The sequence below is a fragment of the Heliangelus exortis genome, chromosome 1, assembly GCF_036169615.1.
Source record: "Heliangelus exortis chromosome 1, bHelExo1.hap1, whole genome shotgun sequence".
NCBI classification, from domain to species: Eukaryota; Metazoa; Chordata; class Aves; order Apodiformes; family Trochilidae; genus Heliangelus; species Heliangelus exortis.
Window position 1 is genome coordinate 196,340,419 of NC_092422.1, and position 23,654 is coordinate 196,364,072.

General features: G+C 50.3%; 1 protein-coding gene across 1 annotated transcript in view; it reads left to right on the forward strand.

Moving 5' to 3' along the window:
- The window catches only part of LOC139791758 (collagen alpha-1(VII) chain-like), a 128,618-nt gene extending 108,373 nt beyond the window's left edge, over positions 1 to 20,245 (forward strand). Inside the window, exons 68-79 of the mRNA XM_071734356.1 lie at positions 1,445 to 1,498; positions 2,306 to 2,368; positions 3,438 to 3,500; positions 4,724 to 4,840; positions 6,535 to 6,612; positions 8,022 to 8,075; positions 10,047 to 10,095; positions 11,112 to 11,150; positions 13,059 to 13,211; positions 17,155 to 17,188; positions 19,085 to 19,393; positions 20,170 to 20,245. Coding sequence (XP_071590457.1) covers positions 1,445 to 1,498; positions 2,306 to 2,368; positions 3,438 to 3,500; positions 4,724 to 4,840; positions 6,535 to 6,612; positions 8,022 to 8,075; positions 10,047 to 10,095; positions 11,112 to 11,150; positions 13,059 to 13,211; positions 17,155 to 17,188; positions 19,085 to 19,393; positions 20,170 to 20,245 — 1,089 coding nt within the window. The remainder of the gene's footprint in view (positions 1 to 1,444; positions 1,499 to 2,305; positions 2,369 to 3,437; positions 3,501 to 4,723; positions 4,841 to 6,534; positions 6,613 to 8,021; positions 8,076 to 10,046; positions 10,096 to 11,111; positions 11,151 to 13,058; positions 13,212 to 17,154; positions 17,189 to 19,084; positions 19,394 to 20,169) is intronic.
- Positions 20,246 to 23,654: the final 3,409 nt, after the last annotated feature.

The following is a 23,654-nucleotide window of genomic DNA, read 5'->3' on the forward strand; positions in this document are numbered from 1 at the left end:
GCAAAGGAGGTTGGAGTGAACTGGGAGATGGTCTCTTCTCCCAGTTTACAAATGAGGGTGCTGAGCCCCTGGTTGCCCCCAGAAGTTGTGGATGCCTCATCCCTGGAAATCTTCCAGGTTGGATGGGGCTTGGAGCCCCCTGGGCTGGTGGGAGGTGTCCCTGCCCATGCAGGGGTTGGAACTGGATGATCCTTAAGGTCTCTCCCAACCCAAACCATTCCACAATTCCATCATCTTCAAGGGAGGCAAATGCAGGAGGACCTGGATATTTTAAATGCCCCAGATTTGTGAGGACATCACCTCAACAGCAAGACTGGGTTGGAGTTTGTCTCTAAAATGCACTCAACCCAGGAGGTAAAAAAAAAACCAAACCAATGGGATATTTTTTTTCCTCCATGCCAAAGAGTTGCAGCCCCGTGGCAGAACTCCCTTGTTCTGAGGGAGAGTTTGAAAGGAAGGATTTTGATTGAAGAACTGAGGCACCAAAACTGTCAGCACACACCCATGTGTGGGACTGAGCCAAGTACCTCCAGCTCCTGAAACAGTTGGACATGGGGAAGAAATTCTTTGGGGTGAGGGTGCTGAGCCCCTGGTTGCCCCCAGAAGTTGTGGCTGCCCCATCCCTGGAAATTTTCCAGGTTGGATGGGGTTTGGAGCCCCCTGGGCTGGTGGGAGGTGTCCCTGCCCATGCAGGGATTTTTGATCATCTTTAAGCTCCCTTCCAACCCAAACCATTCCAGGATTCTATGAAAATATGGTTTTGGGGTCTATCTCCAAGTGAGATATAAAAGCCCCAAGTGCTGTTCCAGGGAGTGTTTCAGAGCTGCACAACCCAGGGGCATTTGGATCTCCTTGCATCCAGTGTCCATCAGGATGCCCAAAGATGGGAGAACTTCAGTCCTTCCATCAGCTGATTTAACTGAGCCACTTGGGGGGTTCTGACCCTGCAGAAGGGGACAGGGCTGAAAGGACCCAGATGACAGAAAAGTGACCCAAGCACAGCCCTGACATAAATAAATAAATTTCCCAGGATTGCTGTGGCTGCCCCATCCCTGGCAGTGTCTCAGGTCAGGTTGGATGGGGCTTGGAGCCCCCTGGGCTGGTGGGAGGTGTCCCTGCCCATGCAGGGGGTTGGAACCAGATGACCTTTAATATCCCTTCCAACCTAAAGCATTCTGCATGCTGAATGATCCTAACAAGAAGAAACAGCCTGAAAATATCATTGGAGAGGTTTAGATTGGATATTGGGAACAATTTCTTCACTGGACGTGTTGCCCAGGGCAGTGATGGAGTCCCCATCCCTGGAAGGATTGAAAATCCCTGGAGATGTGGTGCTGAGGGACACAGCTGAGTGGTTCCTTATCACTTGAATTTGACATTTTTAAAGGTCCTTTCCTACCAAACCAATCTGATGGCTCCAGGCCATGCTCTGCTTTCTCCTCAGGGTTTCAGAGGGCTCCCAGGACACAGGGGAACTCCTGGAGCTGAGGGCATCAAGGTGAGCTCAACCCAGTCTTTCCATCCTGCTCCAGCTGCCTCACTTCCAGCAGGGTTTCCCACCCATCTTTGGGACAAGGTGATGCCAGGAGAAGCCACCCTGGCAGGAGGAGAGTCCCTCTTGGTGGCTTGGGCTTGCAGGAGGACAGGGGGACATGGCCAGGCACAGCTGGGATCTATAGATGGGGTGGTGTGAGGGCTTGCAGGGAAATTTTGGGTAATCTAGGGTTAAAAAAAAAAACCACAAACCCCCCCCCCCCAAAAAAAAAAAAAAAAAATCCCCAAACAAACAAAAAAAACCCAAAATACAAACCAAAACAGACTCTGCCCAAATCCCCTCCTGGTCTGTGGCTTAGCAACTGTCTGAACTTGATTTGCACTTAATGCTGGGCTGGTGGCTCCAGATGTCACCACCATTGGTCCTTCCCCACTAAACAGGGATAATGACCCTTCCTGGCCTCTTTAGGAAGGGTCTGGAGCAGCTTGATAAGAGCTGAGGGAGCTGTTGGCAGCTGAGCCAATGGAATCTCTTGTTCTTGTTGTTGTTGTTATGGGCCTGTTGGGTAAATGAAGTGCTGCTCAGTGAATTTCCCACCTCATTTCATGGAAGTGGGCTGGGAGGCAGGGCAGCCTAAAATTTTACCTGGCCTGAAGCAGGACTTTGCCTATATTTAGGTTTTCTGTTGCTAGGAGTGGGAATATATTTCCCCCCCCCCCCTTAAGTCTCTTGCCACTTTGGAGCCATTTTTCCAATTTTTTTTAAGGTCACGTTGGAGTTACAGCACATCCAATGCTCTTTCATCCACAGGGAGAAACTGGCAGGGCTGGAAAAGCAGGAATCCCAGGTCTGGATGGACTCAATGGACCAAAGGTGAATATCTGAATTATGTTTCTTGCCTACAAGTGGGTGGTGTCCTAAAAGCTTCAGAGATGCTGCAAAAACTGCCCAGGGAAAGTTTGGATGGGATATTAAGAACAATTTCTCCCTGGAAAGGGTTGTCAGGGCCTGGCCCAGGCTGCCCAGGGCAGGGCTGGAGTCCCCATCATCCCTGGAGGGGTTTCAGAGCCCTGGGGATGTGGGGATGAGGGACATGGGGTGGGGGTGGCCTTGGAAGGGATGGGGGAATGGTTGGACCTGATGATCCTAAAGATCTTTTCCAACCAAAATGATTCCCTGGTTCTAAGTGGGGCAACCTGGGCACCCAGGGGCTCAGCACCCTCACCCCAAAGAATTTCTCCCTCCCTCCCTCCCTCCCTCCCTCCCTCCCTCCCTCCCTCCCCAAGAAAGAGAATCCTGGAATGGTTTGGGTTGGAAGAGAACTGAAAGCTCAGCTCATTCCAACCCCCCTGCCATGGGCAGGGACACCTCCCTCCCAGATTGCTCCAAGCCCCATCCAACCTGGCTTTGAACACTGCCAGGGATGGGGCAGAGACTCTTTTCCTGGGCAACCTGGTTCTAAAGCTCAGCACCCTCACCCCAAACAATTTCTCCCTCCCTCCCTCCCTCCCTCCCTCCCTCCCCAAGATCTCCTCTCCATCTCCCCTCTCCCAGCTGGAAACCCTTCCCCCTCGGAGGGTCCCATCCCTCCAGGCCCTTGTCCCAAGTCCCTCCCCAGCTTTCCTGGAGCCCCTTCAGGCACTGGAAGGTGCTCTAAGGTCTCCCCATTGCCACTTTCTCTTCTCCAGGCTGAACCAACCCCAAATCTCCCACCCTGCCACTAAACCAGAGCTTTTCCAGCCTTCCCATCACCTTGTTTGTCCTCCTCTGGTCTCATCCCAACAGCTCCCTGTGATCCTATGATTTTTTTTATGAAATTTCTTCCATCCTCTTTGGGTCCCACCAATGTGCAGGCTGAGGCTGGGTCACACTCAGGTTCATTCATCAAATTCCAACCTTGCCAGGTCCACCCTGACCTTGGTTGTGTCTTGGCTCCTTCCAGGGTGAACGGGGAGCATCAGGGGACAACGGTGCTCCAGGATTTCCTGGGGAGAAAGGAGAAAAGGTCAGTACCCCCCAGACTGCCTCCAGCTGCCACTGATAAAAGAATAAATCCCACATCCATCAGGGTTAACAAAATGACCCATTTTGTACATCACAGGAACCCTTTCCCATTGGGAAATGCCAAGTGCCTGGAGCATCAAGGCTGGAACTCCAGTTGGAAAGAGCAGGGAAGGGCAGGGAGGTCTCCTTAAATTCACCTTCTCCCAAGACAGGGCAGGTGGGCTCCTGCTTAGTGGGAGAATTAATCCCACCAGACCTTTGATGTGGGATTAATTGTCAGAGTTCTTCCACATCCCCTTGTCCAGGGGACAGGGAATGGCCAGGGAATGGCCAGAGGTCTCCATGACTCTGCCTTCACCTCCCACCTTCATCACTCAGCCCTCATCTCCCTTCTCTGCACTGTTTCAGTTTCCATTTTCTCCCCTAAAAGGAAATGTCTACAATTTGTACCTTTTTATGGGGTTAAAAAAAAAATTTTTAAAAGGGTTTTCAGTAAAAAAAAATGGGGGGTTCAATAAAAAATGGGGTTTCCTGTGAAAAAAAAAAAAAAAACAAACACAAAATAATCCCACCAAATCCTTTGGCATTTTCCCTTCTTGGATTGTTTCACTGGGTGGTCTCCAGCTGAGTTGGGGTCAATCCTTCTGGTCCTGATACCCCAAAGGTGTTTTGTGTCAAACCCTGAGTCCTTCCCATCTCAACAACACCAACCCAGTCCCCAAGCTACCAATGATTGGGAGATGATTTCTGAGGAAATGTCACTTTTTTTCCCACTTTTGGGCACTGCTGGAGGTTGGATGTTGGGTTTTTCCTCCTGCTGTGTTTAACAGGAGCTTTTTCCCCTCAACTCAGTGGTGCAGATGAGTAGGAAATTCATAGGTGATCCCTTGGGAAGTGCCTTTTTCCTCCTCATTGGTTTTCCTAGGGTTTCAGACTCCTCTTTCTGGGTGGGATTTTTGGCCATTAGAATTTTTCAGGAATCATCCCAGAGATATGGGGAGGGGGATTTTCCATATCACCAAGCAGTGTGATTCCCTCTGGACAAAGCTAAAGGGATCTCTACCATCTCCACCATCCTATTGATGATTAATTAGCAGCCCAGCAGCAAAATATAATTTAATTACCAATGTCAGGGAAGTCTTTGGGTACCATTTGATCGGCCCAGCACTCAACCTACTCGTGCTTGGTAAAAGCTCTGAATTGCTCTCTGCTGATGATTCCCAGGGGTCCAAGGGAGTTCCTGGCCTGGGAGGCTTCAAAGGACAAATGGGATGGCCTGGGAAGCCTGGAGTGGCTGGACCAGATGGACCTCAAGGACCACAGGGTGACCCAGGGCCACAGGTGAGCAGAAAACGGGCTGGAGAACCCTGGTGAGGTCTGCACCTCACACCCTCGTGTGACATTGCACCATACCCGTGTCCCCATGTCACACACACATCTTCCCCACCTCCACCTGGCACCTGAGGGCTCCCCCATTGAGGCAGCTCCAAAATCTGCTTCCAAAATCTGCTTCCTTTCTTTGGGAATCTTGCTCGACTCCATCTCTCGGGGCGTTTATCACCGGAGAGAGGAATTTTTCATTTTAATTTTTTTTTTTTTCCTCCTTCCCTCTCTTCTTTTCCTGTCTCAGAGGTGCCCTCTCAGTGAAGAAAGCCAGGCTGATAATTTCAAATTAGCAGAACACCAAGTGCACCCTTCCTGCTGCTAATTACCTGGGGAGGAGGACACGGAGGGTTGGGAAGGAGCTGGTGGCTTTGGTGCCCCCTTGGTGGCCCAGACTTAATAAGTGTCTTTGCATGCAAGGCACGCTGGGAACCTTTTGAAATGTGACAAGAAGACATGGAAATGAGATGTGCTAATCCTGTTTATGAACAGAAACAGGCTGCCCCCAGGTTCCTGGGTAATAAAGAGTCTCTTGCTGCTGCCAACAACACACGGAGGGATGAGATTAATGCTGATCAGCCACCCTTAGACAGCATCCATTAAGGAAGGGAGAGGTTTTCAAGTCAAAAAGGACTGGAAATGAAAATACTTTTCACACTCGAGCTGGTGGGACTGGCTGAGTTTCAGGCTTGGGCAAAAGAACACAAAAATGAAAGTTATAGATCAGGGAATAAAAGGAGCTGAAGTTGGGTAACGCTGCTGGTTTGGGAATAAGGGAAGGAGGTAAAGACCCTGGCAGGGTTTTTATCTTTAATCTGACATGTCCTGCTGAATTATTATTGAATTATACAGTGGTTTGGGTTGGGAGGGATCTTAAAGATTACCCAACCCCCCTGCCATGGGCAGGGACACCTCCCACCAGCCCAGGGGGCTCCAAGCCCCATCCAACCTGACCTGAGACACTGCCAGGGATGGGGCAGCCACAGCTTCTGGGGGCAACCTGGGCACCCAGGGGCTCAGCACCCTCACCCCAAACAATTTCTCCCTCCCTCCCTCCTCAAGAAACAGAATCCTGGAATGGTTTGGGTTGGAAGAGAACTGAAAGCTCAGCTCATTCCAACCCCCCTGCCATGGGCAGGGACACCTCCCTCCCAGATTGCTCCAAGCCCCATCCAACCTGGCTTTGAACACTGCCAGGGATGGGGCAGAGACTCTTTTCCTGGGCAACCTGGTTCTAAAGCTCAGCACCCTCACCCCAAACAATTTCTCCCTCCCTCCCTCTCTCCCTCCCTCCCTCCCTCCCTCCCTGCCCAAGATCTCCTCTCCATCTCCCCTCTCCCAGCTGCAAACCCTTCCCCCTCATCCTATCACTCCATGGGTCTCATCTCAATCCTCCTTCTTTCACCTTAAAGCCATTCCCCCTCATCTGTCATCATCCATCATGTCTGATCTATCTGAGAGCATCTAAAAAAGTCAGAGATCCTTGTCCTCTCATCATCCATCACATCTGATCTATCAGAGAGCATCTGAAAAAGTCAGAGAGCTCTGAGCATCTTCTACTTAAGCCCAGGTTGGGCCTTAGGAGGAAACAACTGGTGGCACGGGGCATCTCCTGAGGTCACTGCTCACTGAGCTCTCCTCTTCCTCTCCAGGGTCCACGAGGGAAAAGAGGGAGATCTCAGCTCTGCCTCAGGGGACCCCCAGGCATGGATGGGCCAAAAGGAGAAATGGTCAGTATGGGGGGGGAGCCAGGGTGGCCTCCTGGTGAGGCTCCTCACCTCCCTTCTGCACTGCAAAGCTGTGCCCTGGGGCTGGATCAGCCCTTCCTCTTTGTTGCTTTTCTCATTTCCCCCAATTTTGAAACAACAAAAGCCCAAAGACAGTGTTACCCCTGAGCTCCACGGAGTCCTTTTGGTTGGGAAAAGACCTTGCAGATCATTCCAGTCCAACCATTAACCCAGCACTGCCAAGGCCACCCCCACCCCATGTCCCTCATCCCCACATCTCCAGGGCTCTGAAACCCCTCCAGGGATGATGGGGACTCCAGCCCTGCCCTGGGCAGCCTGGGCCAGGCCCTGACAACCCTTTCCAGGGAGAAATTGTTCTTAATATCCAATCTAAACCTTGTCTGGTGAACCTGAGGCTGTTTCCTCTTGTCCATTCATTTCTTCCTTGGGAGAAGAGATTGATCCCCCCTGGCTCCAACCTCCTCCCAGGGAGTTGTAGAGAGCCAGAAGCTTTCCCCTCATCCTCCTTTGCTCCAGGATGAATCCCCCCAGGTCCCTCAGCCCCTTCCTCAAAAAACTTGTGCTCCAGACCCCTCCTCCACTCTGCTTTCCATGGCAGATCAGGAGGAACCCAAAACTCCCTGCAGGATGTGGGTACTCAGCCTGTTAATACCCATCAGAGAACACGACCAAGAGCTTCACCTCAAGGTCCCAACCTCCAACCCATGTTCTGCTCAGCCCATACAACCTGCAGGTCCTGCAACACTACCTCAAAGGAGGTTTTTTGGGTTTTTTGCATCAGGAGGAGGCATTGAATCAACTCCAGGTGTCAGTGGAAGGTTCAGACCTTTCTCCTCCTGCTCCTACCAGTGAGCATGGATTGAGAACATTGCCCATCACAGCTTTAATTCAGATCATTCTTCTGCTTCTTGAAGTGTTTTTAATCAACACATCCAACTTCCACCAGCTCTGAGCAGAAAGCCTTATTGGCAAACCTCTCCCCAGGCTCCATTTTTATATTTTTTTTAGCACTGGGATTGCAATCCCACTTCCAAACCTCTGCCAGGTCTGGTTCCCAGAGGTTCTCTGGAGGTCAGATCCTCTCCAAGCCTTCATCTCAGCTTTTTTATTCCCTTACAAACTGCAAAGAAACCTGATTTATATTGCAGCTGGTGACATCCTTCTTGCTTGGCAGAGCTCCCCAAAAAAATGCCCCAAAATCTGGGAGCTCTCTGTTTTCTACGTTTTGTTCTTGCTTCCTTGTACATGGATGAGTTTGTTCCTTTCTATTCCTTGTACTACTCAGCTATTCCCTTCTTAGCTCATCTTTTCTTCTCTAAGGTGCACTCATTCTTGAAGCATTTAACAATCAATCCACTGAGCTTTTATAATGACTTAAGTGTTTTTAACAGGGTGAAAATGGTCCAGCTGGCCAGAAAGGAGAAAAGGGAGATCCTGGTCTTTCTGTGAGTATTTTAGCTCAAGATCCAATCCTATTACACAGCTCTGAATAGAGAAAATAGGACAAACTGCCCTTAAGAGGTGTAGGGGAGGAGGGAAATGCTGGAAAAAACAGATTCATTCAGAAAATATCCAGGAAATGAGAGTGTTGGTCATTACCCAGAGACATCAGATGTACGCAGGCTGGGGCTGGTGATGCCAAATCCATCCAAGCACCCAGAGCCTGAGGCAAATTCCCCCCCTCCCACCCTCCCCCTGATGCTCCAAACTCGTGCTTGGCAGATGAAATCAGTGTCAAGAGCAAAGTTATCAGTGATCAAACAGGAAGGAAGAGGAGGAGAGGGAAATGTGGCACCTTTTTTAAGGGGAGATGGAGTTCTTGCAAAAGTTGTTGCCCTGGGTTTATAAATCTGAAAGAAAAAGGGGTGGTTGAGCTACCTAGGTCCTTAATTAGGATCCCTCGTATTAGGATCTCCATCCTCATGCCTGAGAAAATGTGTTTTGTGCCACTTGGTTGGTTCTTTCATCCTTCTGGTGGACACCAAGCAGGATTAGTTTCACAGGAGTGTTATGGGCAACCTTGCCCAAAGTCTGGGCATCAGAAGAGTCCAGCTCCTTACCTAGCAAGTGGCCCAAAATTTCTCATCCCTACAAATGGTGAGAGCTGGTGAGCAGGTGAAGTACAGGGAGATACCCCCCAGAATGCATGGAAGATGCTCAGCTGAAACACTGGCAGTTGGCTGGACCAAGGGTGAAATAGAGACTCCAAATCCATGAGAGCAGATGTCTCATTCTGTGGGGCATGATGTGGGATTTGAGAGGCCTCTTTGCACAGGCAGAGGTGGCTGGATGAAAATTCTCAGAGGTGAAGGACATCTGAAAGGTCCTGATTTCAGGGGGAGTGCCAGAAAGATGGAGACTGGAAACTGGAAAACCAATCTGGACTTGAGGTGTGCCATGGCTTGGGAACCCTTGGGGCAAGAAAGAAATAGCCAAAGGCTCATGGAATGGTTTGGGTTGGGAGAGACCTTAAAACTCATCCAGTTCCAACCCCTGCATGGGCAGGGACACCTCCCACCAGCCCAGGGGGCTCCAAGCCCCATCCAACCTGACCTGAGACACTGCCAGGGATGGGGCAGCCACAGCTTCTGGGGGCAACCTGGGCAACCAGGGGCTCAGCACCCTCACCCCAAAGAATTTCTCCATCCCTTCCTCCCTCCCCACGAAACAGAATCCTGGAATGTTTTGGGGTGGAAGAGAACTGAAAGCTCAGCTCATTCCAACCCCCCTGCCATGGGCAGGGACACCTCCCTCCCAGATTGCTCCAAGCCCCATCCAACCTGGCTTTGAACACTGCCAGGGATGGGGCAGAGACTCTTTTCCTGGGCAACCTGGTTCTAAAGCTCAGCACCCTCACCCCAAACAATTTCTCCCTCCCTCCCTCCCTCCCTGCCCAAGATCTCCTCTCCATCTCCCCTCTCCCAGCTGGAAACCCTTCCCCCTCGCAGGGTCCCATCCCTCCAGGCCCTTGTCCCAAGTCCCTCCCCAGCTTTCCTGGAGCCCCTTCAGGCACTGGAAGGTGCTCTAAGGTCTCCCCATGGGATCCTTCTCTTCTCCAGCCTCAACACCCCCAACTCTCTCAGCCTGGCTCCAGAGCAGAGCTGCTCCAGCCCTCCCAGCAGCTCCAGGGCCTCCTCTGCACTGGCTCCAACCTCTCCATCTTCTTCTGGTGGGATCTCCAGGACACCCATGGATTTGGAAAGGGAATCATTTCCCTGCTGAGCCACAGACCTTGGAGCCAGCTCTCAGCCCCACATCTCTGCTCTCAGCCATACCCCAGCTGTGATGGTTTTATCCCTGGTCCCACATTCCACCTCCAGTGGGACAAGCAGAGCTGAGATGGGGCACAGAGCAGCGGGGGGGGATGCTGGGGTGGAAAACCAGCACCAACCTCTGCTTTTCCCTCTATGGCACAGGAGGAAGAGGTGAAGGAGGTGGTCAGGAACGTAATGAGGAACAGATGTGGTAAGTTGGGCTGTGAGCCACGCTCAGGGCCACCCCTCTGACATCTTCCAGGGATTTAAATTGGAGCAATTTGAGTGCCAGCACATGCTGGCTCAGCAGAGCAAATGTCACCCCATTAGCAGCAAGCAGAGATGTGTCACCTCTCCATGCTTGGGGACAGCCCCAGCCTCCTGGGCCGTGAGGTTTCTGCCGTTGTCCTGACCTCCTCCTCAAATATTTTAATTTTTTCCTCTTCAACTCTTCCCGTTTCTGCCCTCAGAGTTTGGGCAGTAAAGTTTTTTCTCCCCCTGTTCCCCTCCATTTCCTCACTGGTTGGTGAGGGGGGGGTTGGAATTTGCAGTTCCAGGGGTTTTTTTTGTACTTCCTGGGGACCTTTTCATTCCTGTTGACTCTGTGGCACTTCTTGGCACACCTCCAACCAGCATCACATCAGCAACAAACCCAACACATTTTGGGCTGCTTTTACCCTGAAATCCCAAACATCAGGAGGGTTTCAGGCTTTTGAAGCCTTGCTTTTCATGCCCTGGGGACATCCAGCTACCTGAAGGCCAGGAGAGGGCTTCCCAACTCATTCCCAAGGTCTGGCCAAAGAGGGGTTGGCTTCACCTCCACTTCCAAGATGCTTCAGCTGGGGTCACACATGTTAGAAATGATAAAATCATGGAATGGGTTGGGTTGGAAAAGCTCATCCAGTCCCAACTGGGCAGGGACACCTCCCAGCAGCCCAGGTTGCTCCAAGCCCCATCCAACCTGGATTTGAACCAAGTTGGTTCATCCCTACCAGGGATGGAGCAGCCACAACTTCCTTGGACAATCTTTTCCAGTGTCTGGAAATTTTTTCCTGATGTCTGAGCACAGGTGTTAGGAGGGATCCAAATGCTCTGAAGAGGGAGGGAGGAAAAAAATATTAATTTTGTTAAAAAAAAAAAAAAAAAAAAAAAAAAACCAACTTGTTTACGAAGGGAAAAATAAAGAAGTAGGAAAAAAAGTTTTCCCTCTCTGTCTTGTGTTTGCAGGTTGTGGAGGTGACTTGGGAAGAAAGCTCCTGGGGAAGGGTAAGGCTGTAAATATCTGCATTGAAACTCCTGGGAATTCAGGCAGTAAAGGATTTTCTCCCCCAGCCTGAGAATGCAAAGAAAAAGATGTTGTTATGAGTAAGCCCTTTTTTTTGCTGTGATCCAGTGCAGAAAATGACCCTGGATCACTCACTGCTTTGAAACCCTGACTCTGGGGGATAATTTCTTCAGGAGGAGCTGAGAAACCAGGGTTGGGAGGGACATCAGGAGGCCTCCTGCTTCCACCCCTTGCTGCAAAACAGGGGATCAAAGCTGTTCCTGACAAACATTTCTGCTCCCTGGCTTTAAAAGCTGCAGCTTGAGGAAGACTTCTCCCTGCCCACAAACCAGATCCTGCTGCTCCACCATCCCAAAAAATCATGAAAAGCTCCAGCAAGGTCCCTGGAGTGGGAGAGAGATCCAAATCCATGTGGGATGGAGCTTCCCAAGCCCAAGGGAGACCCCCGGGTTCAATCAGGGGGATTCAATCCAATCAGGAAGATTTGGTTCCTCCAGGTCTTTTCCTCCATGTGAGCAAATCTTTGGTTTTCTTTGGGAGATAGAAAAGTTCTATCCAAAGAACCAAGAACTAAACCAAGTTCTGGGTCTCACCTGGCCACAGGAGCTTCTAAAGCTCACATCAAGGCACCTAAAGGAAAGTTTCCAGCTCTGGATCTGCTCCTCATCAATGGGTGTTGGTCTAATTGCCCATAATTAAACCCAATTAAATATCCTGCTGGATGCTCTTTATGGACACAGGTCCCTGTCTGCCAGCCCAGCTTTGGTGTCCCTGCTGCCATCTCATCAAACCTGAATGTTTCCTACTACATTAGACCTGGAAAAGGTTCCTTCCCCACAGCTTGGGTTTAATCTTTTAAACCAGGATGGACAAAGGAAAAACCTCAGTTTGACCCTGAAGGATTTTCTAACCAGAGCAGTGGGTCCAGAAGCAGCATCCTGGGTGGAAGAAACCAGTAGAGCAGGAGGTGCCTGGGAATTTTCTTCCCAGTGGGATATTCCCAGTTATACCAGGCATAGGGGGTCCTTCCCAGGCTGTTTCCCCTCCTGCTCTGTGTTTAGAAAGCAGATGTGTGAAGGCAGAGAGCATCTCAGCCATGGCTGAGAGCATCAAAAAGTGGCTTTCTGAAAGTGGCACCAGATTTCATCCTGACTGACCCAGAAATTAAATCCACAGGTCTGGAGGCAGCTGGAATCACCAGGCAGCTCCTCCCAGGGTATCTTCAGGAGTACAGGAGGAGGGATGGTGAAAACCAGGCAGAAATGCTTAACAAAACTCAGGGCATGACCAAGTTCTGGGTCTCACCTGGCCACAGGAGCTTCTGAAGCTCACATCAAGGCACCTAAAGGAAAGTTTCCAGCTCTGGATCTGCTCCTCATCAATGGGTGTTGATCTAACTGCCCATAATTAAACCCAATTAAATATCCTGCTGGATGCTCTTTATGGACACAGGTGTCTCATAGGTCCCTGTCTGCCAGCCCAGCTTTGGTGTCCCTGTTGCCATCTCATCAAACCTGAATGTTTCCTACTACATTAGACCTGGAAAAGGTTCCTTCCCCACAGCTTGGGTTTAATCTTTTAAACCAGGATGGACAAAGGAAAAACCTCAGTTTGACCCTGAAGGGTTTTCTAACCAGAGCAGTGGGTCCAGAAGCAGCATCCTGGGTGGAAGAAACCAGTAGAGCAGTAGTGGGATATTCCCATGGGATATTCCCAGTTATACCAGGCATAGGGGGTCCTTCCCAGGCTGTTTCCCCTCCTGCTCTGCGTTTAGAAAGCAGATGTGTGAAGGCAGAGAGCATCTCAGCCATGGCTGAGAGCATCAAAAAGTGGCTTTCTGAAAGTGGCACCAGATTTCATCCTGACTGACCCAGAAATTAAATCCACAGGTCTGGAGGCAGCTGGAATCACCAGGCAGCTCCTCCCAGGGTATCTTCAGGAACACAGCAGGAGGGATGGTGAAAACCAGGCAGAAATGCTTAACAAAACTCAGGGCATGACCACCTTGGAGCCCTTCATGGAGCCACCTTCATTTATTGCAGGTAAATTCAGCTTTCCATCTTCCCAGATGCTGTGTCTGAAGCACCCAGTGCTAAATCTTCCTCTTGGGAACCAAGGGAGGGATGGAATTGCCATGTTGGGATGTCCCTGAGCTGAGAAGAGGTGGTCTGGGCCTTGGAGCTGATGCTCCTGGAAGGGGTGGTGGGAAAGGAGGAGGCCAAATGTGTGTTCTCAGTGACCATCACCACCTCCAGAAGGATGGATTTGGTAAAGCTGGAAGGAAACAGCTGTTTTCAGGCTGATTTTGCTCCCTGCCACCTCCTCTGCAACTTGTAGTAAAGCTTCCTCCCAGCAGGAAATGACTTCTCTGAGAAGAACCACTCAAGCTATTACAGACTATTTCTACCCAGGGCCTCATGAACCCTTTAATGGGTAAAACTACTGATGGCAGCTAAGGGGAAAACAACCAAAAACTCTATTTCTGTCCCTAAGAGAGAGGAGGAGAGAGAAGGACCAAGGTCCTGCACTGCAGACCTCCCTCTACATCAGCATCCAGGAGTTTTCTGGATTCTCCTCGCCAGGACAGGGCAAGAATATGATCCAAGGCTGGATCATATCATAAAACCCCACGTTTTGGGGTTTTATCAGGATCTCAGTAGGACCTGGAGAAGCACCAAGCAATCCCCCATCATGCTGGGGGATGAAGGATGCTCGGCAACAGGGAGGTGAACCGTGGTCCTGGTGCTGGTCCAAGGGCTGGAGGGAGGTTCAGAGCTCACTCTGTAGGCACAACCAACCCAATGGTTGTCCCAGAGGCTCCAGAACTGCCATGGGATAGAGTTTCCTGGTGAAAAAACCCAGGAGATGAGCCCAAAGGATCCAGGGAAACATCCATCTTCCCAGGCAGAGGAGAAGGTGGGACAGTTTTTAGCTGCATCCCAGATCTTCAACCCTTTCTTCTGACCATGAACCACTGGAATGAGCATTATGGGAATGCCTGGACCTGCTTCATGGAGATCTGGTGACAAATATGGTCCCCTTGGCACAGAGGATCTCCCAGCTAAATATCTTCCTTTTCCAATAGGATTATGGCTCATGGGTGGCTTTTCCAGGCCTTATGAGCCTGCCCATCCCCTGGGATGCTGGAGGAGTGTCAGGGTTTAACACTGCCCTGGCAATTAAACTGAGTAACAGAGGCTCTCTATTAATCTCTCTCCTCCCTGATAAAGAAAGGAGAGAGAATAAGGGAGAGAGACTGATGGGTTGGGAACTAAACTACACAGCTTGAATGGAACAGGAATGAGAAATAGGAAAAATTACTAAATCTATACAAATCTGCAGGAAAATTGATCCCAGGTTCATAGAATCCTAGAATCCTAGAATGGGCTGGGTTGGAAGGGACCTCAGAGCTCATCAAGTCCAACCCTTGATCCACTCCCACTGCAGTTCCCAGCCCATGGCACTGAGTGCCACATCCAGGCTCTTTGGAAATATCTCCAGGGATGGAGAATCCACCCCTTCCCTGGGCAGCCCATTCCAATGCCTGATCACCCTCTCCAGAAAGAAATTCTTTCTCATGTCCAACCTAAACCTCCCCTGGCACAACTTGAGACCTCTTGTGCCCTCTTGTCTTGCTGAGAGTTGCCTGGGAAAAGAGCCCAACCCCCCCCTGGCTCCAACCTCCTTTCAGGGAGTTGGAGAGAGTGATGAGGTCTCCCCTGAGCCTCCTCTTCTCCAGCCTCAACACCCCCAGCTCCCTCAGCCTCTCCTCAGAGGATCTGTGCTGGATCCCTTCCCCAGCCCAGTTGCCTCCTTTGGACCTGCTCCAGCACCTCAATCTCCTTCCTGAGCTGAGGGGCCCAGAACTGGACACAGGACTCAAGCTGTGGCCTCCCCAGAGCTGAGCACAGGGGCAGAATCCCTTCCCTGGACCTGCTGGCCACGCTGTTCCTGAGCCAGCCCAGGATGCCATTGGTTCCTCCCCCCTTTCCCCCAAGAACTCTCCCATCCCCACTGAGGCTGCAGGGCAGCCCTGGGAAAGTCCAGGCTGGAATCCTGGGCTCAGGAGCAGTTGGGAGCTGGAGGCAGGAACACACAGATTCAGGCTGGGATGGATCAGGAGCAGAGGCAGAGGAAGGGATGGAATCCTCCCAGGATGCTGAAGCAAAGAGGGAGAGGGGAAGAAGGGGAAGCAGGAAGGGCTTTGAGCCTGGGGATCCCTCCAGTTTCTCCTGAGGATGAGGTGGATGGGATGGAATCCTCTGTTTGGTCAATTCTGGTCATTTCTCTTGTCTGTTCCTCCCCACAGGAGGGTTTCAGGTGGGACCTCTTGACTCCTTTTCTCCTTTTGGAGGGCAAAATGTTCCTCAGAGCTGAGCAGTGTCCTTGGCTCTGCAGCCCATTCTCCAGCAGTAACTATAACCATGGAGTGGGCTCAGTCCCAGCAGCAGCCACTGCCTGAGAAACTTGCTGTGAATTTCAGCAAGTGCAGCTCCTGACAAGAGACTGAGCTGAAAGCAAAAGTAAAGACAGAAAATCCCCTTTCTCCTGGCCCAAACCAGGACAAGGAGGCAATAAGCAGCCTTTGACATGCCCAGCTTGAGGGGTTTCTGGCTGGTTCTGCCCTAAATTTGAGCAGCAACCTGGGAATGAGGTTCACCCAGAAGGACCCATCTGAGCTGCCCTCCCCCAGGTCCTGTCTCAAACATCTTCAGATCCATGGCACAGCCACCCATAGACCCTCTGACCTCCTGTTTGGGCACCTGGTGGTGATTTTGGGCTTGTTTTGGGGAGGGATTTCTGCTCCAAGTTTGCTCTGACCTTCAGTTTCTATGTGTTGACCTTTGGTATCCATGATTCCTGGAGATTTGGGAAGAGTTTTCAGTCAAACCCATGGATCATGACCTCCTGTGTGGCCACCATGTCACCTGCAAAGGGTAAAACAACCTGGAGAAAGCTCAGGGCAGACCTAATTCTGATGTTCCAGTGCTCCAAGGGGGCTACAAAGGAGATGGAGACTCCCTGTGTACAAGGAATCCCATGGACAAGGGGCAATGGGCACAAGGTGCTCCTGGGGAGATTCCAGTTGGACACAAAAATAAAAATTTTCCCTCTGAGGCCAGTCAGACACTGGAATGGTCTCCCAGGGTGGATTCCCCCACTTTGGGAAGTTTGAAGTCTCAGCTCAGTGGGTGCTGGGACATCTCAGCTCAACAATAACATGAGAAGGGTTGGAGCAGCTGATCCTGAAGGTCCCTTCCCAGCTGACATTCCCTGATTTTATGAAACAAATCCCCCCCAAACCCAGCTAAAAGCCTGGAACCAGACCCCAACCATCACCACCTCCCTCCTGCCCAGCCTCAAACATTCTCCTTCTGCCTTCCCCCCCCCCAACACATCATCCATCAGGCTTCAAACTCACTTTATATCAAGGAAATCATATATCTATAAATAAATTTGGGTGGTTTCAGATCCGTGGGGCCTTCCACAAGTGATTGAATCATGGGCTGCAGCCATCACCAGCTGCAAATCCCATTAAAGCCCCAGGGTTGGAAGGAGGAGGACTCATAAATCCCTGTGCTCTGTGATGGGTGCAGACAGGAGCTCCAAACCTTAACAGGATTCTGTGGTCAGAGGGTTATTACTCCCAGATTACGATCACTCCTGGCTTTTTCCAAACAGGAAAAAAAAAAAAAAACAAACCTCCAGCTTGACATTTATCTCCTGCAAACAACCCTGGACAACATCCATTTTCTCTGACTAACACCCCAACCTTTCTGGGCAGAGTTGTTTAACACCATTAAGGATTTTATTGCCTCCCCTCCCCGTTTGCTCCATGACATTTATGGAGAGAATTTGAAAGCCACGGAGAGGCTCCAAGCATCCAGATGGAAAGGGGTGGATAATTTGGTTTGGGTGCCCTCACCTTACATCTGCTTTTCCTTTCCCACCCCAGCAGCTCAACAGATCCTGGGTCCCCCTCAGCTCGAGGACCAAAAACCCAGCGCTCAGCTTCCAGGTGAAATGCACTGAATTAAGTGGCTTTTAGGGAAGTCACTTCCCAGGTGGGAAGAGGGCCTTTTTGGGGATTTTTTTTTTGGCATGGAGATGGTGGGAATGAAGTCCTGAAGGAGTTACCTGTGTCAGGAAGCAGAGGTTCAAATCTGGGGAGACCTTAAGGGCTCCAGGAAAGCTGGGGAGGGACTTGGGACAAGGGCCTGGAGGGATGGGATGACGGGGAAGGGTTTCCAGGAGCAAGAGGGGAGATGGAGAGGAGATCTTGGGGAGAAATGAGGGTGCTGAGAGCCTGGAAGAGGTTTTCCAGAGAATCTGTGGCTGACCCATCCCTGGCAGTGTTGAATTCCAGGTGGGATGGGGCTTGGAGCACCCTGGGCTGGTGGGAGGTGTCCCTGCCCATGCAGGGGGTTGGAATGGGATGATCCTTAAGGTCCCTTCCAACCCAGAGCAGTGTGAAATCCCATGGGTGTTGAGGCTGGAGAAGAGAAGGATCCCATGGGGAGACCTTAGAGCACCTTCCAGTGCCTGAAGGGGCTCCAGGAAAGCTGGGGAGGGACTTGGGACAAGGGCCTGGAGGGATGGGACCCTGCGAGGGGGAAGGGTTTGCAGCTGGGAGAGGGGAGATGGAGAGGAGATCTTGGGCAGGGAGGGAGGGAGGGAGGGAGAAATTGTTTGGGGTGAGGGTGCTGAGCTTTAGAACCAGGTTGCCCAGGAAAAGAGTCTCTGCCCCATCCCTGGCAGTGTTCAAAGCCAGGTTGGATGGGGCTTGGAGCAATCTGGGAGGGAGGTGTCCCTGCCCATGGCAGGGGGGTTGGAATGAGCTGAGCTTTCAGTTCTCTTCCAACCCAAACCATTTCAGGATTCTGTTTCTTGGGCAGGGAGGGAGGGAGAAATTGTTTGGGGTGAGGGTGCTGAGCCCCTGGGTGCCCAGGTTGCCCCCAGAAGCTGTGGCTGCCCCACTGATCCCTGGCAGTGTCTCAGGTCAGGTTGGATGGGGCTTGGAGCCCCCTGGGCTGGTGGGAGGTGTCCCTGCCCATGGAAAGGGTTTGGAATGAGCTGATGGGCTCCTCATGATATGAGGGATGTAGAGGGAAAGGGCAGCAGAGCTGGGAAAGGGTCTGGAGCACATGAAGAAAGTTCTGGAGAACTTTTGAGGAGTGGGTGAGGGAGCTGGGTGTGTTGATCCTGTAGCAAAGGAGGGTGAGGAGAGAGCTTCGGGCTCTCTACAATTCCCTGGAAGAGGTTGAAGCAAGGGAGAAGTGATGGGACAAGAGGAAACATCCTCAAGTTGCATTTTGGGGGTTTAGATTGGACATGATGAACAATTTCTCCCTGGAAAGGGTTGTCAGGGCCTGGCCCAGGCTGCCCAGGGCAGGGCTGGAGTCCCCATCATCCCTGGAGGGGTTTCAGAGCCCTGGGGATGTGGGGATGAGGGACATGGGGTGGGGGTGGCCTTGGCAGGGCTAGGTTAATGTTGGACTTGGTGATCTTAAAGGTCTCTTCCAACCCAAACTTTTCCATCATTCCACAAAATACCAGGTTTAGGCTTGCCTTAAAGCAGTTGCTTTTGCCCCAGGATGTTTATGAGGTGGTGAGCAAAGTTTGGGGGTGTTTCCACCCAATCCTATAAAGTTCAGCATCACCCCAAGATGCACCCTGAGTGCAACCCCGCACCCCTCAGGTCCCAGGGGTTAATTTACCCCTGGCAAAGATCAGAAACCACCATGATGGGCACCACCAGGGTGGATGATGAAGCATCAAGGAACCTCCTGCTCTTCCCAGTGTGGAAATCCATCACTGGAAAACCCCTTTTAGTCCTTGTTGCCCCTGTTTTGCTCTTCCAACCCCATTGCTTTGGGGCAAGGTGGATTTTTCCCACCCGGGTGTAAACCACGAGTGGCTGGGGGGGGTGGGATTTTTTTTTTCCTGTAGATCCTTGTCTGCAAGCAATGGATGAGGGCTCCTGCCAGCTCTACACCCTGCTCTGGTACTACCACCCAGGGGATGATGTCTGCAGACCCTTCATCTTTGGGGGATGCCAAGGGAACAGCAACCGCTTCCCAACCAAGTGGAGCTGTGAGAGGAGATGCAAAACCTCAGCAGGTAAAAAAAAAAAAAACCCTGAACTCTCCAACCTTCTCCTCTTTTCTCCAGCCAGGAGGAAGAAAAACCATCCCCCCTCTGCTCTACCTCTGGGGCATTCTGGGTGCCTCACCAGGACCGAGGAAGGATTGGGAAGGGTGCAGCTACTTTGGAAGGTGTCATTCCCTTCCCAAATCCCAGCTCATCCTGGTTCCTCCCAGCCCCAAACATCAGAGGGATGGAGCTCAATCTGGCCCTCAGTGCAAGGTGGAGCTTGCTGCAGCCCATCCTTAATCAATCACTTCTTTTCTAAGATTTAAACCCCAGTGTTGGGTATTTTTTGGTTTTGGGTTTTTTGGGGTTTTGTGGGTTTTTTGGTTTGGTTTGGGTTTGGGGTTTTTTTGTAGTTTTTTTTTTTTCTCCAACACATGATGCTCCTCCTCTGTGTGGAGGGAAACCCTACAGAGGAAACCATACATCCAGGTCAGGGCTTTATTGGGTGACACAACAGAGATGCTCCATTTGTCCCTCAGTGCAAGGTGGACCTTGCTGCACCACCTGCCTTTCCCCTTAATCACTTTTCTAAGATTTAAACCCCAGTGTTGGGTATTTTTTGGTTTGGGGGGTTTGGGTTTTTTGTGGTTTTGTGGGTTTTTTGGTTTGGTTTGGGTTTGGGGTTTTTTTGTAGTTTTTTTTTCTCCAACACATGATGCTCCTCCTCTGGATGGAGGGAAACCAGGGGTAAGACTCAAAAAAAACCCTACACAGCCCCCTTTATACCACCCAAGTCAGAAATCCTGCAGGGATGAGATCCAGATTCATTCAGATTTCCTCATGAAAAAGGGTCTGAACCATCCCAACTTCTGTCCTCAGGAGTCATTTTCATTGTTGTATCCACAGGCACAGCCCTGAGCACGTCAGGGGCAGCTCCACATCAGCCAAGTTCTCCAGGCTCTTGGATGCTGGGGAAGGATGAGCACTGGGGACTGGAGTTGAGATTATTCAGTGGGAATAATCCTGAGCCCCCCCTGGGGTAAAGCTGTGTCCAGCTCTGGGGTCCCCAGCAGCAGAAGGACACGGAGCTGTTGGAGCCAGTGCAGAGGAGGCCCTGGAGCTGCTGGGAGGGCTGGAGCAGCTCTGCTCTGGAGCCAGGCTGAGAGAGTTGGGGGTGTTGAGGCTGGAGAAGAGAAGGATCCCATGGGGAGACCTTAGAGCACCTTCCAGTGCCTGAAGGGGCTCCAGGAAAGCTGGGCAGGGACTTGGGACAAGGGCCTGGAGGGATGGGACCCTGCGAGGGGGAAGGGTTTCCAGCTGGGAGAGGGGAGATGGAGAGGAGATCTTGGGCAGGGAGGGAGGGAGGGAGGGAGAAATTGTTTGGGGTGAGGGTGCTGAGCTTTAGAACCAGGTTGCCCAGGAAAAGAGTCTCTGCCCCATCCCTGGCAGTGTTCAAAGCCAGGTTGGATGGGGCTTGGAGCAATCTGGGAGGGAGGTGTCCCTGCCCATGGCAGGGGGGTTGGAATGAGCTGAGCTTTCAGTTCTCTTCCAACCCAAACCATTCCAGGATTCTGTTTCTTGGGCAGGGAGGGAGGGAGAAATTCTTTGGGGTGAGGGTGCTGAGCCCCTGGGTGCCCAGGTTGCCCCCAGAAGCTGTGGCTGCCCCATCCCTGGCAGTGTCTCAGGTCAGGTTGGATGGGGCTTGGAGCCCCCTGGGCTGGGGGAGGTGTCCCTGCCCATGGCAGGAAGGTTGGACCTGGATGAGCTTTAAGATCCCTTCCAACCCAAACCATTCCATGATTCCAAGCTCCTCTGGGCTTCTGTTGCTTGGTCTGGAGTAGTGGGGTCAACCTGCTTGGCTTTTCCTCCTCTCCAAGCACATGGTAGAAAGAGGGGAAATGGTCTCCTGATGCTCTTGGCAATAAACAAGCACTGGTTTTGCCAAGCAGTGCATGGGCTGTGATTGAAACCAACCTTCCAGAAAAGATCATCCACTCCCAACCTTTCCTCTGCATGGACACAGCCCCTCTGGGCATCAGGAGAAATGCACAAGTCCTCAAAAATCCCTTAAAAAACAAACAAATCAACCCTGGTGAGACTTGTCTACTCTTCCTTCAAAGGGTTTTTTTTAAAAGAGAAAGAAACTGAAAGTGGGGATGAATCAGTTCAGGTTGATTTTAGAGTTTTCAGGTGGTCTGGATTTTCTTGTGATCTCCTCAACCTTCAAAGGTGTTGTTGGTTTTTTTTAAAGAGAAAGAAATTGAAAGGGGGGATGTCTCAGTTCAGATTGATTTTAGAGTTTTCAGGTGCTCTGGATTTTCTTGCGATCTCCTCAACCTTCAAAGGTGTTTTTTTAAAAAAAGAGAAAAAAATTGAAAGTGGGGATGTGTCAGTTCAGGTTGATTTCAGAGTTTTCAGGTGGTTTGTGTTTTCTTGTGATCTCCTCAGCCTTCAAATGTGGTGTTTTTTTTAAAAAAAGAGAAAGAAATTGAAAGGGGGGATGTCTCAGTTCAGGTTGATTTTAGAGTTTTCAGGTGGTTTGGATTTTCTTGTGATCTTCTCTGCCCTCAAAGGGATTTTTTTTTTAAAGAGAAAGAAATTGGAAGTGGAGGTGAATCAGTTCAGGTTGATTTTGGAGTTTTCAGATGGTTTGGATTTTCTTGTGATCTCCTCTGCCTTCAAAGTGTTTTTTTAAAAAGAGGAAGGAATTGAAAGTAGGGATGTCTCAGCTCAGGCTGATTTCAGAATTTTCAGGTGGTTTGGATTTTCATATGATCTCCTCAGCCTTCAAATGTGGTGTTTTTTTTAAAGAAAGAGAAAGAAATTGAAAGGGGGGATGTCTCAGTTCAGATTGATTTTGGAGTTTTCAGGTGGTCTGGATTTTCTTGGTCATCTTCTCTGCCCTCAAAGGTGTTTTTTTAAAAAAGAGAAAGAAATTGAAAGTGGGGATGAATCAGTTCAGATTGATTTTAGAGTTTTCAGGTGCTCTGGATTTTCTTGTGATCTCCTCAACCTTCAAAGGTGTTTTTTTTAAAAAAGAGAAAGAAATTGAAAGGGGGGATGTCTCAGTGCAGGTTGATTTTGGAGTTTTCAGGTGGTCTGGATTTTCTTGGTCATCTTCTCTGCCCTCAAAGGTGTTTTTTTTGAAAAGGAGAAAGAAATTGAAAGTGGGGATGAATCAATTGATGAATCAATTCAGATTGCTTTTAGAGTTTTCAGGTGGTCTGGATTTTCTTGTGATCTCCTCAACCTTCAAAGGTAATTTTTTTTTTAAAGAGAAAGAAATTGGAAGTGGAGGTGAATCAGTGCAGGTTGATTTTGGAGTTTTCAGATGGTTTGGATTTTCTTGTGATCTCCTCTGCCTTCAAAGTGTTTTTTTTTTAAAGAGAAAGAAATTGGAAGTGGGGATGTCTCAGCTCAGGTTGATTTTGGAGTTTTCAGGTGGTTTGGGTTTTCTTGTGATCTCCTCTGCCTTCAAAGGTGTTTTTTTAAAAAAGAGAAAGAAATTGAAAGTGGGGATGAATCAGTTCAGATTGATTTTAGAGTTTTCAGGTGGTCTGGATTTTCTTGGTCATCCTCTCTCCCCTCAAAGGGTTTTTTTTTAAAGAGAAAGAAATTGGAAGTGGGGGTGAATCAGTTCAGGTTGATTTTGGAGTTTTCAGATGGTTTGGGTTTTCTTGTGATCTCCTCTGCCTTCAAAGGTGTTGTTTCTTTTTAAAGAGAAAGAAATTGGAAGTGGGGATGAATCAGCTCACGTTGATTTCAGAGTTTTCAGGGGCTCTGGATTTTCTTGGTTGAGTTTTAGGCTTGGCAACCATTGTGCCTAAACCCCAAAACCATGGCACAGGCTTTGATCACCCACTTGGACATCCAAGTTTTGATCACCCACTTGAACATCCAGGTTTTGATGTCTGCTTGGATCTTTGTGGCCCATTTAGCCTTTGGTGGGCTGCATCTTCCCAATGTATGAGGGCTTCAAATCCAGCAGCACCAGGTGATGGGGGAACCTCTCTCTGGCCAATATTTTACCCCATAAAGGGGGAAATCATTAAAAGACAGTTTAGACTTCTGAAAGCAGAGGTAGAAACCTCCAGCCCTGTGCCTGCACTCCTTTTGGTGGGGTTCAAGCAACCTCTGGGGAGTGGGATCCATCCACATCCAAGTGAGGACTTTATCTCCTCCACGTTCCTCTTTCTTCTGGCTGACCCTAAATGGTGCCAGGAGCTGGTCCAGCTCAGGATATTTTGTTTTATGGGTGTCTGATACTTTTTGCCATGACATCCAGGCACCTACAGGACAAGCAGCCAATGTGGATTTATGGAAAATAGATCCTGGCCCAGGGCAGGGCTGGAATCCCCATCATTCCTGGAGGGATCTCAAAGCTGTGGAGA